The 14,069-nt window shown below is 47.3% G+C and overlaps 1 protein-coding gene across 2 annotated transcripts in view; it reads right to left on the minus strand.

Moving 5' to 3' along the window:
- The window catches only part of atp1a2a (ATPase Na+/K+ transporting subunit alpha 2a), a 41,060-nt gene that overhangs the window by 18,082 nt on the left and 8,909 nt on the right, over window positions 1-14,069 (minus strand). For both annotated transcript variants that reach the window (XM_035634449.2, XM_035634448.2), the window contains exons 5-11: window positions 12,009-12,122; window positions 11,340-11,474; window positions 9,160-9,277; window positions 7,367-7,635; window positions 5,270-5,468; window positions 4,645-4,754; window positions 895-1,029 (exon numbers count right to left, since the gene is read on the minus strand). In XM_035634449.2, coding sequence (XP_035490342.1) covers window positions 895-1,029; window positions 4,645-4,754; window positions 5,270-5,468; window positions 7,367-7,635; window positions 9,160-9,277; window positions 11,340-11,474; window positions 12,009-12,122 — 1,080 coding nt within the window. The remainder of the gene's footprint in view (window positions 1-894; window positions 1,030-4,644; window positions 4,755-5,269; window positions 5,469-7,366; window positions 7,636-9,159; window positions 9,278-11,339; window positions 11,475-12,008; window positions 12,123-14,069) is intronic.

The raw sequence follows: 14,069 nt of genomic DNA on the forward strand, positions 1-14,069 counted from the left end.
CTCTTTTTAAAAACATCTTAATAATGTCCGTTGGAAGAGCAGTTACAAGAATTGTCCAAAAATAAATAGATTGTATAAATGCAAAAAAGATTCAATTCAGTTCAATAAAAAATTTAAATTTGGATTTAATTTGCAAATGAATTACATTTTGAACGATGATGTTTACAACTTTAGCATATACATTAAATGTTAAATAAAAACCCCTGTGTGTAATTTTTGTAATTTTCTGGCGGCATCCGCTGAACTGAGAACCCGACGGGGGACACTTTATGGTGACGCACAGCGAAATGTTATTTCCGGTTTCCGGGCAGCGTCTGAAAATTCAACGCTAATGACGTATTCTGGAACCGTTTTGTGCAACAGACGTATTCAACACGACGTAGCAAACATGGAGACGCACACGGAGGTCGGGTCCAATTCATGACACTATATTCAACTCATTCAGAGTTGACTGAAAAAACGTTGGTTCTTCGTCGCAGGTGATTATACATATATGAACACATAGTTATGGACAATACATTCAATTTCTGTGAATGACTCATTCTTAATATTACACACTGCAGCTTTAAAAGTCCGAAATGTGGTTATTATTTCACTTGCAGTTGAATAGTTTTACATTCTTATTCTGCCGCCTTCCTAAGTGAAGGATTTGAATACTCCTTCTACCACCACTCCTTTTTTTTCTGTGAATAAGTTCTTCTAAATATTACACACTGCAGCTTTAAAAGAACCTGAACTTGTACTCTTAATCAGAAAAGAATGCATTTTGGCTATGAATCATCTGTCAGTGTCGCTCCAGGATCCCGCTGCAGAACGTGCGTCAGCAGCGGTTCCGGCACAAAGGTCAAAGTGGTGCGACAGTGGTGCGACAGGGGTGCCGTGTTTGCACTTCACCTGGTACTTGTTGGTGGAGTTGAACGGGACCTCTGCCACTTTGCGGTTCCGGGCCCTCATGGCACGAACACTCCCGCAGCACACCTCGATGCACTTCAACAGCGCCGACTCCGACGCGTCCCCCGCGGTCTCCCTCTGGGGGAAACAGTCAGACGGGGCACACATCAGCACGGTTACTCACACATGCATCCTAAGACTATTATTTTTCCGATTCTGGAAAAATTAGATGAAAAAAAAATTAAAACTATTTGCTCGATCACTTAAAGTTACTTTTAGAAAATTTAGGTTCAAATGTCCCAGTTACAACAAGTTCACATCATGTTGGCGATACATTTTTTTTGAGGAACATACTGGAACATTGCATGTCCGAAAAATGTTATAATAATAGCAAAGTGGTTGCTATGGTTGTAGCTAAGCTGTAAAGTATTGCTTCTAGAAATTAAATAAACTTTTTAATTAGTTTTTTTAGTGGTGTAAAGAGATGTACAGGTGTCCGGAGGCTTTTGTTGTGAATAGTCAGTAGATTGTAAATAAAAAATGGACGTCGTCAGCGGAAAGTGCCTGAAACCTGTATTGTCTAGAATCACCAGCAGAGGGCGACTCCACTGGTTTAGAAAAAGACGTCTGTTTCCATAGAAGTCGATGAGAAAATAACTCACTGGATTTATAACATCAGTAAACATTTTCCTGAGGATTTTATGGTCTCAATGTCTAGTTTCAAGTCTTCTTCAATACAACATGGTGTTCATTTCATAAATTAAGTTCCTATTTAGAGCGAAATAGACGATAAAGCACTGTTTGCATCGGGGTGTATATACTGTGTGATTGACAGCTGCTACCGTCCAATGGGTGCACGGTTGCAGGTGAAGGTGGACGCGCAGTGGACAAACCCTCAGTCCGACCAACCCCCCGCCCTCATATGGTTAATTCTACTGTCGAAAAACCCAACATGGCTAATGAGGCGACGTCACCGTGCGTTGACACGTGTTTACAATTCAATAAAAAACAATTGAAACGAATTCCCTCTGGGCTTTTTGTCTTCTGTGGTGTGTGTGTGTGTGTGTGTATAGTAAATGTCACCTATACACCGTTAATATTCAAGAGAGGTCAGTGGACTTGAGCATCCGACACTACGGCCACGTGCAGACATTGAAACACTGTGCGGTTGCTATGGATACGGTGCGTCTGCAAATTGTTTCATATTTGCTTTGGTGGGATGTTTATCAGCTTCGACACGTGTGGCGACATTGTTCGTGTGTGTGTGTGTGTGTGTGTGTGTGTGTGCGTGTGTGTGTGTGTGTGTGTGTGTGCGTGTGTGTGTGTGTACCTGTATCAACACTGTTGCTACTATCTACCTACACTGAGTTTGCCTCGGATAATGGCCGCCATTCATGATAATCCTCCGGCGCTGTGACGACATGAAATTTGAATCTGCGTTGGGTTTTTAGCTATGACACTATACATCATCCACACGTAGCCTCAACTTCCTCCTGTATTAACATGCAGTTTAAAAAATATATATACGGTATATTCTTTCAGTCACAAATGTTTGTATTTCATAGTCGGGATAACTTTCCCTCCAGAAGAACATCTCTGACCGACCTGAGACAAAAATCAGCAGTCGGGTGGTTTCTGCGTGAGGTCAGTCTGGGTTTTGGAGACAAATCCCCAGTCTGAATTATTGTTTCGTTCCACCCCTGGTGATGCTCGGAGCATTTAGAGGTAAAAAAAAAAATTCTCCTCAGACAACCTCCAAAATCCGCCCGGATAAAACATTCCACGACGATCATGGCAATCCGTCCTGCTCTTTATTAAAATCCAACGGTGAGCCGAACGTCTGACGCATCGACGGGGGCCAAACGAAGACAGGAGATTCCTCTTTGCTCCCGTTTATTCATTCATGAAGAGGCGCAAAGAAAAAGAAAAGAAAAAAAAGCAAGGACACACACTCTGCTCGATTTGTCCTTGTTTGTGCCTTTTCGTGAATGAATAACTAGATCAAGGAAATTCCATTTCTCTGGGGGGGGGTTTTGTTGGGGGGGTTTTTTTCCGCGGGTGCAGACGGGGACTTGGTGGCCGGAGCCGGGGCCTTGACTGGCTCGTGTTTGAGTGCTTGTCAGAAGACACGGCTGTTACTTAATGCAGGGAGGAAGTCTGGGTTGCACCTCGGGGTGGGGGGGGCAGACAGGGCTGCAGCGGGGCGGGGTCTCTCTCCAGTCAAGAAGCATATAATCCCCTGATGCTGAGAGCCACACGGAGAATTTCCTCGGGTCAGGAGGAGAGTGGTTGGGAGAAACACTGGGGTATTATTGACTTACTGTACTTACTTACCCCGGCATAGAGAGAGTGTGTGTGTGTGTGTGTGTGTGTGTGTGTGTGTGTGTATCAGTGTGGGGGAGTTATTTCCTGGGGTGCGTTGGATTATCATCACGGCGTCTGTGTTTATGTGGGCGAGGGAGGATCAGCGTGTGAGCCGGTGTGTGTGTGTGTGTGTGTGTGTGTGTGTGTGTGTGTGTGTGTGTGTGTGTGTGTGTGATGCACCTGTGTCAAGTGGTATCGGCAAATTATTTATACGGGACGTATTTTTCTCCCAGTGGGGGCGAATGAGGTTCTGGATCAACTGGCGACAGATGAGAATACAAAGGCCATGTGCTCTACTAGACTGCATCTTAGTGAAGTTTGACGCACGTTAACTGGGCTTTTACTAATTTTTGGTGACGTTTAACCTTTCGGGAAAGGTGCAACTTTAGCCGCGCTAGAGTCTCCGAAAGGTTTTCATTTATATATATGCCTCCGTTATGTTCTCATTGCCATTTGCTTGTCTGTCAGCAGCATTACTCAAAAGCTAATCAGCTGTTTCCCGCGAGGCGTGGGACATGACCCCGGGAAGAAGCCATCGCATTTTGGGAGCAGATCCAGGATCTTAGGGCCCTTCTTGCTTAAAAAAATAAGTGGACACACAGAACTTGTCTGATTCAGTCGTGTCACGGATGTGCAGACAAAAGTTAAAAGATCCATCCTTATTCTTAAAGGCCCAGTGTGTAATATTTGCAATTTTCTGGCGGGATGCGACGGTATAAAGTTGCGCACCGCGACCGACTGAGCACCCGACAGGGGACACTTTATGGTGGCGCGCAGCTAATTCCAATTCCGGCTTTCCGACGGCGCTTTTGTGCAACAGCCGTGTTCAACATGGAGACTCCACCTCATGACACTATATTCAACTCATTCAGAGTTGACCAAAAAAACATTGGTTTCTTTGTCGCAGGTGATTATACAGACACGAACACATCATTGTAGACGATATACCAAATTCCGGTGAATAAGTTCTCCTAAATATTACACACTGTAGCTTTAAAAGTCCAAATGTGGTCATTATTTCACTTGCAGTTGAATATTTCTACATTATTATTCTGCTGCCTTCCTAAGCGAAGGATTTCAATACTTCTTCTACCACCACTACTTTTTCTCCTGGTGTTGTTAAATTCACCCTCCTGGCAAAACCGTGGAGGCGAAAAAATCATGTCTTATGAATAATGTGCATGTATTACTTGATCCAAATCTGATAAGGCCTCCGTCACGATGTCCTTGGATTAAACTAACCCTATGACCCCCCCCCCCCCCCCCCCCCCCCCCCCCGCCGCATTAGCGCGTGGAGATAATTCATGAGACCGGAGTGACAATGCCAAGGTCTTTTGGTCAAGAGAGTTGCTTGTTGTAGTGTCGGCGTCGGGCGGTGGAGGTTTGTACCATCTGGAGGGGAAGCTGCTCCTGTCCGGCTTTGAAATCCGCTCTGTTGCACAGGCCGGCCACACGAGACAGAGCAGCCCAAGTAGCAGAGCTCTTGTCAAAACCCGAACCTGAGAGAATAGCAGGGGAAGACGTGTTAGACTGGCAGGGGCTCATGCAGTATTTATACCACCGACTCAAACTCTCGGTTCACGGAGCAGCGCTGGATGTTGTAGCTAAATAACAGACTGGGGGTCAGTTAAGTTGAGCAAACACTTGGATTTTTTCTTTTTCTTCTTTCTTCCTTCTCAATTCCCCGCAGTCTGGGAAAGTGGCATTCATTTTTAAACACAAACGTCTCCAAAAAAGCAGCCGATGAGCCTCTTCTCTCGGGCAGCTGAGGCCTGCATTTCATTTTTCATCCGAGCCCCCAAACTCTCTCAAGTCGCCAGTGTCTCGGCTCTGACTGTGAACGCGCAATATTCCACATGCAGAGTGGTAAACTGTGGAGGGGACACAGGCGCAAACTCCCGAACAATGGATACGCACGTTTTCTCTTCTGGCAGTGCGGCCTTTCATGATGCCGCTCACTTCTCACTCGTACGCACAGACCACCTGTTCCCCCTCCTCCCTCCTCCAGCTCTACCTGACTGGTCCTCGGTGGTGTCGGCCTCGTGGATCTGGTTGTCGAACCACATGTGGGCCACGGTCATGCGGTTCTGGGTCAGCGTGCCCGTCTTGTCCGAGCAGATGGTGGAGGTGGAGCCGAGCGTCTCCACGGCCTCCAGGTTCTTCACCAGGCAATTCTTCTTGGCCATCCGCTTGGCAGTGAGAGTCAGACACACCTGTGGGGGGGGGGATGGATGATTGTTAGTCCACGACGGGGAGAAGGGAGCGTGTACGCACTGGTGCGTTCAAGTGGTCGTACATGTGAAATCATGTGTGGTCCAGGTGCCGCGCGGTGTAAGCTTGTGATGGTGTGTGACGGTGTGCGACGGTGTGTGTGTGTGTGCGTGTGCGTGTCTGGTTGGCTGGTCAACAGCAGGTGCACAGAGACATAAAAACATGATGCATGGACACATTCTATATGTCGTAAGAGACACGGCAACGTTACATTAATTCAGGCTGACACCATTTCTCACGTGGCAGCGAATGCGGCGTGCGCGCACACAAACATTTCCACACACACACACACACACACGCACACGCACACGCACACGCACACGCACACGCACACGCACACAGCTCCCGGTGTGTTTAAAGCAAACTAAAAGGGAGCAGAAGTTCATTTATTTTTCTGTGACCAGTGAAACGGCGACTGACAATCCCAGCCCGCCGCGCTCACTCCGCTTATCGTTGCAGAAAAAAGTTAGATGCACTTTTTCGAGCAACTTCCAACATCCGGTGTGGGCAAATCACCGGCGTTGTGTGTGTGGAATCATCCGAGCTGCACGGTTAATGTTCACCCAGGTGGAATCCGCGCTCGTGTAACTCTTCGCCATTGATGTTCCACTCAGGCGAAGCCGGTAAAGCATGACTGTGAGCGCAGCAGGCCCAGGAAAAAAACACCAGGTTTCTGGAGCTGGCGCTGATCAATAACTTTTAACAATGGATCAAATGGCGGCGTGAAACGCGCGAGCAGCTGCTCCCGGACGAGATCTCGACGGAGAAGCAACAATCTTCCCGTCTCCCCTCAACGGTTTTCTTTTTTTTAGGTCTTGTTATGTCTCATCAACCACATTTGAAACGGCAGCAGGCAGCAAGCGTTAGCGAATAGCTGTTGAAGAAAGTCAAACAGTCCCACAGGAGTTGGAGGGAGAGTGAACATCTGACATATGTAAAGAATCAAAAAAGTTTCATTCATGAATAATGGGGGGGGGGGGGGCCACAGAGACCGCTTATGTACAGGGCCCAGAATTTGGTGCTACGCCCCTGTTCACATCCTACGGTCCAATTCATTGTCTCCAATTAGCCTTAACCCCCCATTCTGCATGTGTTTGGACTGTGGGAGGAAGCCGGAGAACCCGGAGAGAACCCACGCAGACGCGGGGGGAGATGGAAGCTCCTCACAGGAAGAGGCTCCGACTGTGAGGCCGGCAAAAGGGTAAATCAGTGCAACCATGAATTACCGTGTTAGTCACAACTCTAAGGTCCGTTCTCAGGTGCACACGCTAATCATAAGCGCAAGCGACGAAAAAAAAATCAGAATTTAACCCACACGCAATGTATTCCACCCACAACATCATCTCCGTCCTACGCCGCTGATTAGTTTTCTTCATTTTCGAAACGTTTCGCTGTCAAAGGTAAAAAAACCCTCAACGCCAATAAGGAAAAAACAATAGAAAAAGGGTAATTCTGAAAATGAAAATCTGTTCAAATTACCATTTGCGACACAAAAACAATGTCAACCTTTCGTTTGTCTGTGTTGCAGCCGCCAAATGATGACCTTTCCCCCCCACGGCGCTGTTTCACTTTCTATTCCCAGAAGCATATTATGACCAAAATGAACGACTTCTCCTCCGGCAACGGGGGAGAAACTTGTTTTCACACGTTGTTTTCTGGAGGCAAACGCCAGGAGAAGGTGCACAGGGATTTAAAATCCAAATAAAGACGGTTTAAAATGATGTTCTCCAGACAGTTCTCGTGAAAATCTGTACAAACTCCAAATGATGAGGTTTTGAAAGAAAGAAAAACAACCACACACGCACACACACACACACACACACACACACACACTACTTACCGTGACAGTAGCCAGCAGTCCCTCGGGCACGTTGGCCACGATGATGCCGATGAGGAAGATGACGGCCTCCAGCCAAGTGTAGCCCAGGATGAGCGACAGGATGAAGAAGCTCACGCCCAGGAAGACGGCCACGCCCGTGATGAGGCGGATGAAGTGTTCGATCTCGATGTTGATGGGCGTCTGGCGGACCTCCAGCTCGGACGCCAGCGTGGCGATGCGCCCCATCACCGTTCGGTCACCGGTGCCTATCACGATGCCCTGGGCCGTACCTGGGAGAGCGAGGGGCGGGAGGGGGGGGAGGGGGGGTCGACAAAATCATCAGCTCATCATATAATTGTACGAAAAGGCAATTTTAAAATCATCCAAATTACACTCGCTGAGCAGAAAAAGGATTTGGGCGATTAATCACTTCCAACATGGACCTCGGACATCTTTTGCCGGGGGGGGGGTGTAATAGTGCGGAAGACAGTCCGATAGTCCGCATGCCTTCGTCTTTGTAAACAGAAAGGAGGGGTTGATCGGGGGGGGGGGGGGGGGGGGGGGGCTGATGTGCTGGACGAGGAGAGAAGTGATGGATGGAGATGAATTACAGGGGTTTGGCCCCCGGTGATTGATGGTCATGTGGGCTGAGGCTGAGCAGACGACAGACGGGAGCGAGTGTGGAGAGAATCTGAATCTCGTGAGAGAACAAACTTTGCAACAGGCATGGGGGGGGGGGGTGGGGGGGGTTCTTCTCTTTCTCAACAGGGACTTACTTTTCTCAGCAGAATGCAAGTTTGAATGAAAACGAGACCCGCGAGTGAACCACACAAATGTTTGTAGGAAAAAGAAAAGATTTTTTGTCATAATTTTTCTAATCCCGTGAACGGCGTTAACACAATTCACTTCACCTCCGCTGTACTGGAGTGGAAGCAGAAATCGAAGGGACACGCATCTCAAAAAGGGTTTTCTTGCATAAATTGGATCCTAAAACACAAACCACACACAGGAACTAAACCTGAGTAATGGACCGTGTGACTGCGCACTAAACACAGCTCCACGCTTTACGGTTTCCATTTCAGATTCGGACGAGAGACGCGCATTTCTGAAATGATTTTTTTTTATCCATAACAATATCCATGGACGAGAAGAAGTCCATAAACTGCTCGGGAATGATGTGTACAGTTCCATGACAAACTACATGTCCATGAAGATTATGTGATTTGATCGAGAGCTTCCGAAAAGCTGAGATTGTTTTTGGACGTCTAGAATCATATTTGAGCCTAAAACAGTTAACTAATGAGCGGATTTAAATTGCAGGATCCTCCTTATTATACCCAAAACTACTATCTCTTTCACCTCCAAACCGGTTGTATTATGCTTTAGAGTTCAGCCGTTAACTTCATAAATAATCATAACCACAATTCAGATGAAGATATGAAAGAAGACGAGAAGCCCATTGAAATGCTCCCGCGTCGCTATTTGATGACTGATAACGACCAACATACCGGCTAAGAATTCTCAAAGGGAAACACCCATTAATAATCTTTGTACATTCCAAATTCAACAACTACACACTGCGCTGCGGGACGGCGAGCGGGAGGGGACATCTGATGAATAGGGCTCTGAAATTCACGGTCGGGCGGCAAAAGCAAAAAGGCGAAGTTCGTCTCCGCGCAGCTTTAGGGCAAGAAGAAGAAAAAAAACACAGAGAAGAAGAAGAAGAAGAGGGAGGAGAAGAAGAAGAAGAAGAAGAAGAAGAGGCGTTTAGAGTCGCTGAGAGAGACCCCCTCGGCCAGATGTGGCCTACTGACCCTCGACACAGTTGGTGGAGTAGAAGCAGATGTTGCGGGTCTCCAGCGGATTGTCGTGCGTGAACTCCGGGGAGCGAGTCTGCGGCTCGGACTCTCCCGTCAGGGAGGAGTTGTCCACCTTCAGGGAGAGAGAGACGGGGAGAGAAGACGGAGAGAAGGGATGAGCGTCACCCGGAGGTGAGCGAGGAGGAGGAGGACAGGGTGGGAGGCGGCTGGTCCTCCCAGCAGAACACCTGGAGTCCTGATCTCTCTCTCGCATGATATTACTGATGATGATGATGATGAAGGTGGTGGTGATAATGACAACGATGATGTCGATAATGCAGGAATTTCCGTCAGGCTGGTTGCTAAGCTATTAATGGGTTGGACTTTTATTTCTATGGTATTTCTTAGTGTTTCTGTATACAGGGCAATAGCGTCCGTGTAAGTCTTATTATTATTATTGATTAGATTGGTTTAGATCTGTAGTGATTGGTCGTAGTTTTTATTTGTGATGGTTCTTGCTGCTCAGAATTTACAACTGATTGATTATGGTTTTGTAGATGTCTGTATTTATTTACCTGGATTTTTACTAGTGTTGTACTAGCACTTTACGACGGGAAAAGAATGGCACTTTAATTTCATGGCTGCAACTAACGATTATCTCCATCATCGAATTAATCTGTCGATGATTTTTCCCGATTGATGGACGAGTTGTTTGGTCCATTAAAGTCACAAAACGACCATCGCTTTTCCCCAAAGCCTCAAGATGATGTTTCGTTCCGTCCACACACCAGCGATATTCAGTCCACTGTCGCAGAGGAGCAAAGAAACCAGAACATATTCACATTTAAGAAGCTGAAAAGGACCTGGCCCTTCCAGCTCCAGATGGGTTACCGATGACTTTCTGGGTTTTTCTGTTATCGGCAACAACAAAAAAAATCAAAAAAAACAAGAATCTGAAAGATTGGTGTGAGAGTCGTTACTCAACTATGACTTTAGACTTCACAACTGGACCCGCACTTGTCAGCGGCAGCAGTATTGGAGTTGGTGATGAATGATGCTGAACACCGTCAGCTGATTGGTTATCATTGCTCAGACATGTACTTTTATTAAACTACTTCATCACCGCAGGAGAACATGCCTCCCGGAAGACGGACGGACATTTATCTCCCTGACAATTAGCGGGATGAAACGTTTTGACTATTTAATGCCATCCACCCACAAGTGGGTGAGGAGCAGAGTTAATACTGCACATGGGTCATCAGGACGTGAACATTAGTCATACGGTGATTTAGACACGCGGCTTGTTCATCTTTTGTTTGTCAGTGTCAGACGTCGTATTCATCTGAAAGAATCCTGTCGGCAGTAGCCGGGGCAACAGAGAGTAAAGACATGTGAGCTGCAGGGTCATTAAACCATAAATTGAAAAAAAATATACTGTATATATATAAAAACTATAAAGTTGGAATAAGGTTGGCATGATATAATTTAGGAAGTTTTTTAGTTAGAGTGGACAATTTACAGTGGTCAAGATTCCAAAAAGTAAAAGAATTCAGATGATGTCAATATGGTCCAACTGTAAATAAGAACGTATACACTGTACGTGTGATTATCCTTTGACAAGTGCAGTATTTGTTCCAATTAATTTCGTTTTTAGCCAAACTAGTAGCGAGGCTCAATCGTCCGGCCTATTCCGTCTCTTCACCGTTGACATCATCTCGACAAATATTCCACGGGTTTGCCGTTCAATGAGTTTTTCAAAACATCCAGCGGACCATCTCCAGATCTACGAGACGGATCGGCACTTCACACCTAACCGCAGTGACCTGACTCGACCCCCCCCCCCCCCCCCCCCCCCTGGACTTTTTTACCTTTGCACCACTGGAAAAAAACAAAACATCCTTTGGCTTTGGACCATGAAACATTTCTGATGATTATATATATATATATATATATATATTTTTTTTTTAAATAACGTCATCAGGCCCAAAACTTTTTGAAACGATACTTTGGTTCGTGACCAACTACCCGTCAATCCCCTCAGCCTCGGCGGCCGCACTTTGTTTTAGTGTTGATGAGCAAGTGCTACCTTAAGACGATGATGAGAAAGAAAGAAAGAAAGAGAGAGAGCAAATTAGGACCAAAGCAAACTGCTGTAATCCCACGAGCACCCCCCCCCCCCCCCCCCCCCCTCCTACCTTGCATCCGCTGGAGGAGACCACTCGGAGGTCAGCTGGGATGCGGTCTCCCCCTTTGATCTCCACCAGATCTCCCTGCACCACAAGCTCGGCATTGATCTGCATCTTCTCCCCCTCCCGGATCACCAGCGCTTGCTGGCATGGAGAGAGAGAGAGAGAGAGAGAGAGAGAGAGGAAAAAAGAAAAGGGAGAAGGGAAAAGGCAAAAGCGAGAGACAAGGAGGATGAGGATGAGAGAGAGAGAGAGAGAGAGAGAGAGAGGGGTTTAGTCAGCGCAGCAGACAGCAGAGAGATTAAGAAAAAAACAGAAAGAGGAGCCAGAGGGTGCGGAGGTATGTGAACGGCAGATATACAGAGAGAGAGAAGGAATGAAAAGGGAAGGAGGGAGAGAAGAGACCGGTGGGGGAACGGAGGCGACAAGAAGGGAGTGAAAAGAGCCTAAATAGATTAAAGAATTAGGCAATCGAAAGTGCTCCAGGTGGATAACGTGAGGGGAAACACGCTCACAATCCAAAGTTGGCTCCAGCATTTATTCTCCCCCTTATTTGCGCGAGCTTATTAGGTTTCCACTCAAGTGAGAGTGTGTGTGTGTGTGTGTGTGTGTGTAAGCCCCACTTGAGGGACGGCTTATTGATTCAGAATAACCACAAAGAAATGGCCGTCGACTCACCTGAGGCACCATCTTCTTGAAGGAGTCCATGATGCGGGAGCTCTTGGCCTCCTGGAAGTAGGAGAAGCAGCCGGTGATGATCACCACGGCCGAGAGCACCACGCCCAGGTACAACTGAAACGGAGGGAGGGAGGGAGGCGGTAAAGCCCAGGCCACGGGGGGGAGTTAGTGTCATCGTCGGCTGAGTTTGGTCGATGTGTAAGGCGCGTTTGAAGCACAGGAAATGGGGATTTACAAGCCTCAGTCTGTTTTTTTCGCCTTCTTCTAAGAAAGCAACAGCCTGAATGCGAAGTGCAAGAGAGAAAAACCGGGGGAAGCTCTCAGGTCTCCGTGGGAGAGTCAGGGGGAATCGTCCGACCTGGAGCTGAACCCTCGCGTCTACTCCTTTCAGCTCGGACGCTTCGGAGTGAGGCCAAGTGAACATCTGTCTCCCGAAACCCAGAACCGAGAGGTCGGTCTGCGGGGGGGCACAGAGAGATGTAACCTCACAGCAAGAAGGTTCTGGGTTCGAGTCCCGGTTCAAACCAACCAGGGCCTTTCTGTCTGGAGTTTGCATGTTCTCCCCGTGTGTGCGTGGGTTCTCTCCGGGTTCTCCGGCTTCCTCCCACAGTCCAGAGACATGAGAATGGGGTCAGGTTCATTGGAGACTCTAACTGGACTGTAGGTGTGAATGTGAGAGTGAATGGTCGTCCGTCTCTGTATGTGGCCCTGTGATAGGCTGGCGACCTGTCCAGGGTGAACCCCGCCTCTCGCCCAACGTCAGCTGGGATTGGCTCCAGCCCCCCGCGACCCTTAAATAGATTAAACTGTTAAAAAACAGTTTGCCGTGTTGGAAGTTGCTGCTTCCATTGGAAAGCGTGTTTGTTTTTTTTTTCTATTTTACACTCGAATAACTTCTTGCGAAATCTTTTTCTGAACCAGGAAAACCATTCGTGCCGACACCTGTCAGTGTTTACAGTATCCGCCTCCATGTTTCCAGCTCCCTGCTTTGTCTCCACGTGTTTGAGATGTAAATCTCTGCTCTTTTATTTTCTTTTCGCCCTCTTCTGGCTCCGGGAGCCGCTTCTTGTTCTCGTGCGCGATTGACCAGCGAGGCGTCGGTCCCGACAGGTGACACGTACGTGTCCATCTGCCACTGTGAAAGGTTTTGAAAAAGATCACAATCTTTGCCCGACGTTGAACATCTTACACTGGCAGCAATGAGTCGTGTGACTTCTGCGGTTCGCCGACGCTTCCGAGGGGCTTGAAAAAAAAAAACCCCTCTCCGCTCAATGAATACATCAAAATAATGAAAGCCGAGTTTGTCTCAATACAAGGGCGACGCGTGGCGTCCTGTTGGGGGGGGGGGGGGGATTTTCATCTCAAACACGCGTTTGTGCATTATGCAAACGGCTGAAAGAAGCCAAAGCTGCAGGCAAGTCGGGGCTTTGAAGTGGCTCAGCGGAGCATCCAGCTGCACATAGTCAGAGCTCAACGTGGAGATTAAATCATGGGGAGATTAGAGTTATTACATGTGTGCGTGTGTGTCTATCTACTCGATGCGTTACTGTATATTATGTAAGGGGTTTAGTGCCGTCTGAGGTTTTGGAGAGGGTTGACTGACGATTGCATAATGACTCCTAATGCTGCCGTACGGATAACGCCGCGCGGATGCCGAGGCCGACGGCGGTGTCAGCGGCTCACGCGCTCTTGGACGGACCCGTACGTTTTCCCTCATTTCGGCTTTTCTTCTATCTATTTCCTTGAGCGAATGTTGGCTCTGTATTGGTTCATTTGACTGAACTTTATCGCCACTAAACTCTGGAATTTCGGGAAAAGGAGATTGAGGCCTGAAGAGGTCGTCCTGGTTGAGTAAAGGTCAAATGAAGAAGTCTGTATTTTGGGCTCTTCTGGGTTTTATAGATTAAGACAAGACTTAGGATTTGACATTTTTACCGACATATGGTACGATCATGTGTCGATACCTTTTGTTCAATTTACAGATTTTCCCTCACGTTTTTAATAAAGAACAAATGAGTTGTTTAAGATTGGTCACCTAGAGGATTTTTCCCTCTCCGAAAA

Source organism: Scophthalmus maximus, chromosome 5, assembly GCF_022379125.1.
Source record: "Scophthalmus maximus strain ysfricsl-2021 chromosome 5, ASM2237912v1, whole genome shotgun sequence".
NCBI classification, from domain to species: Eukaryota; Metazoa; Chordata; class Actinopteri; order Pleuronectiformes; family Scophthalmidae; genus Scophthalmus; species Scophthalmus maximus.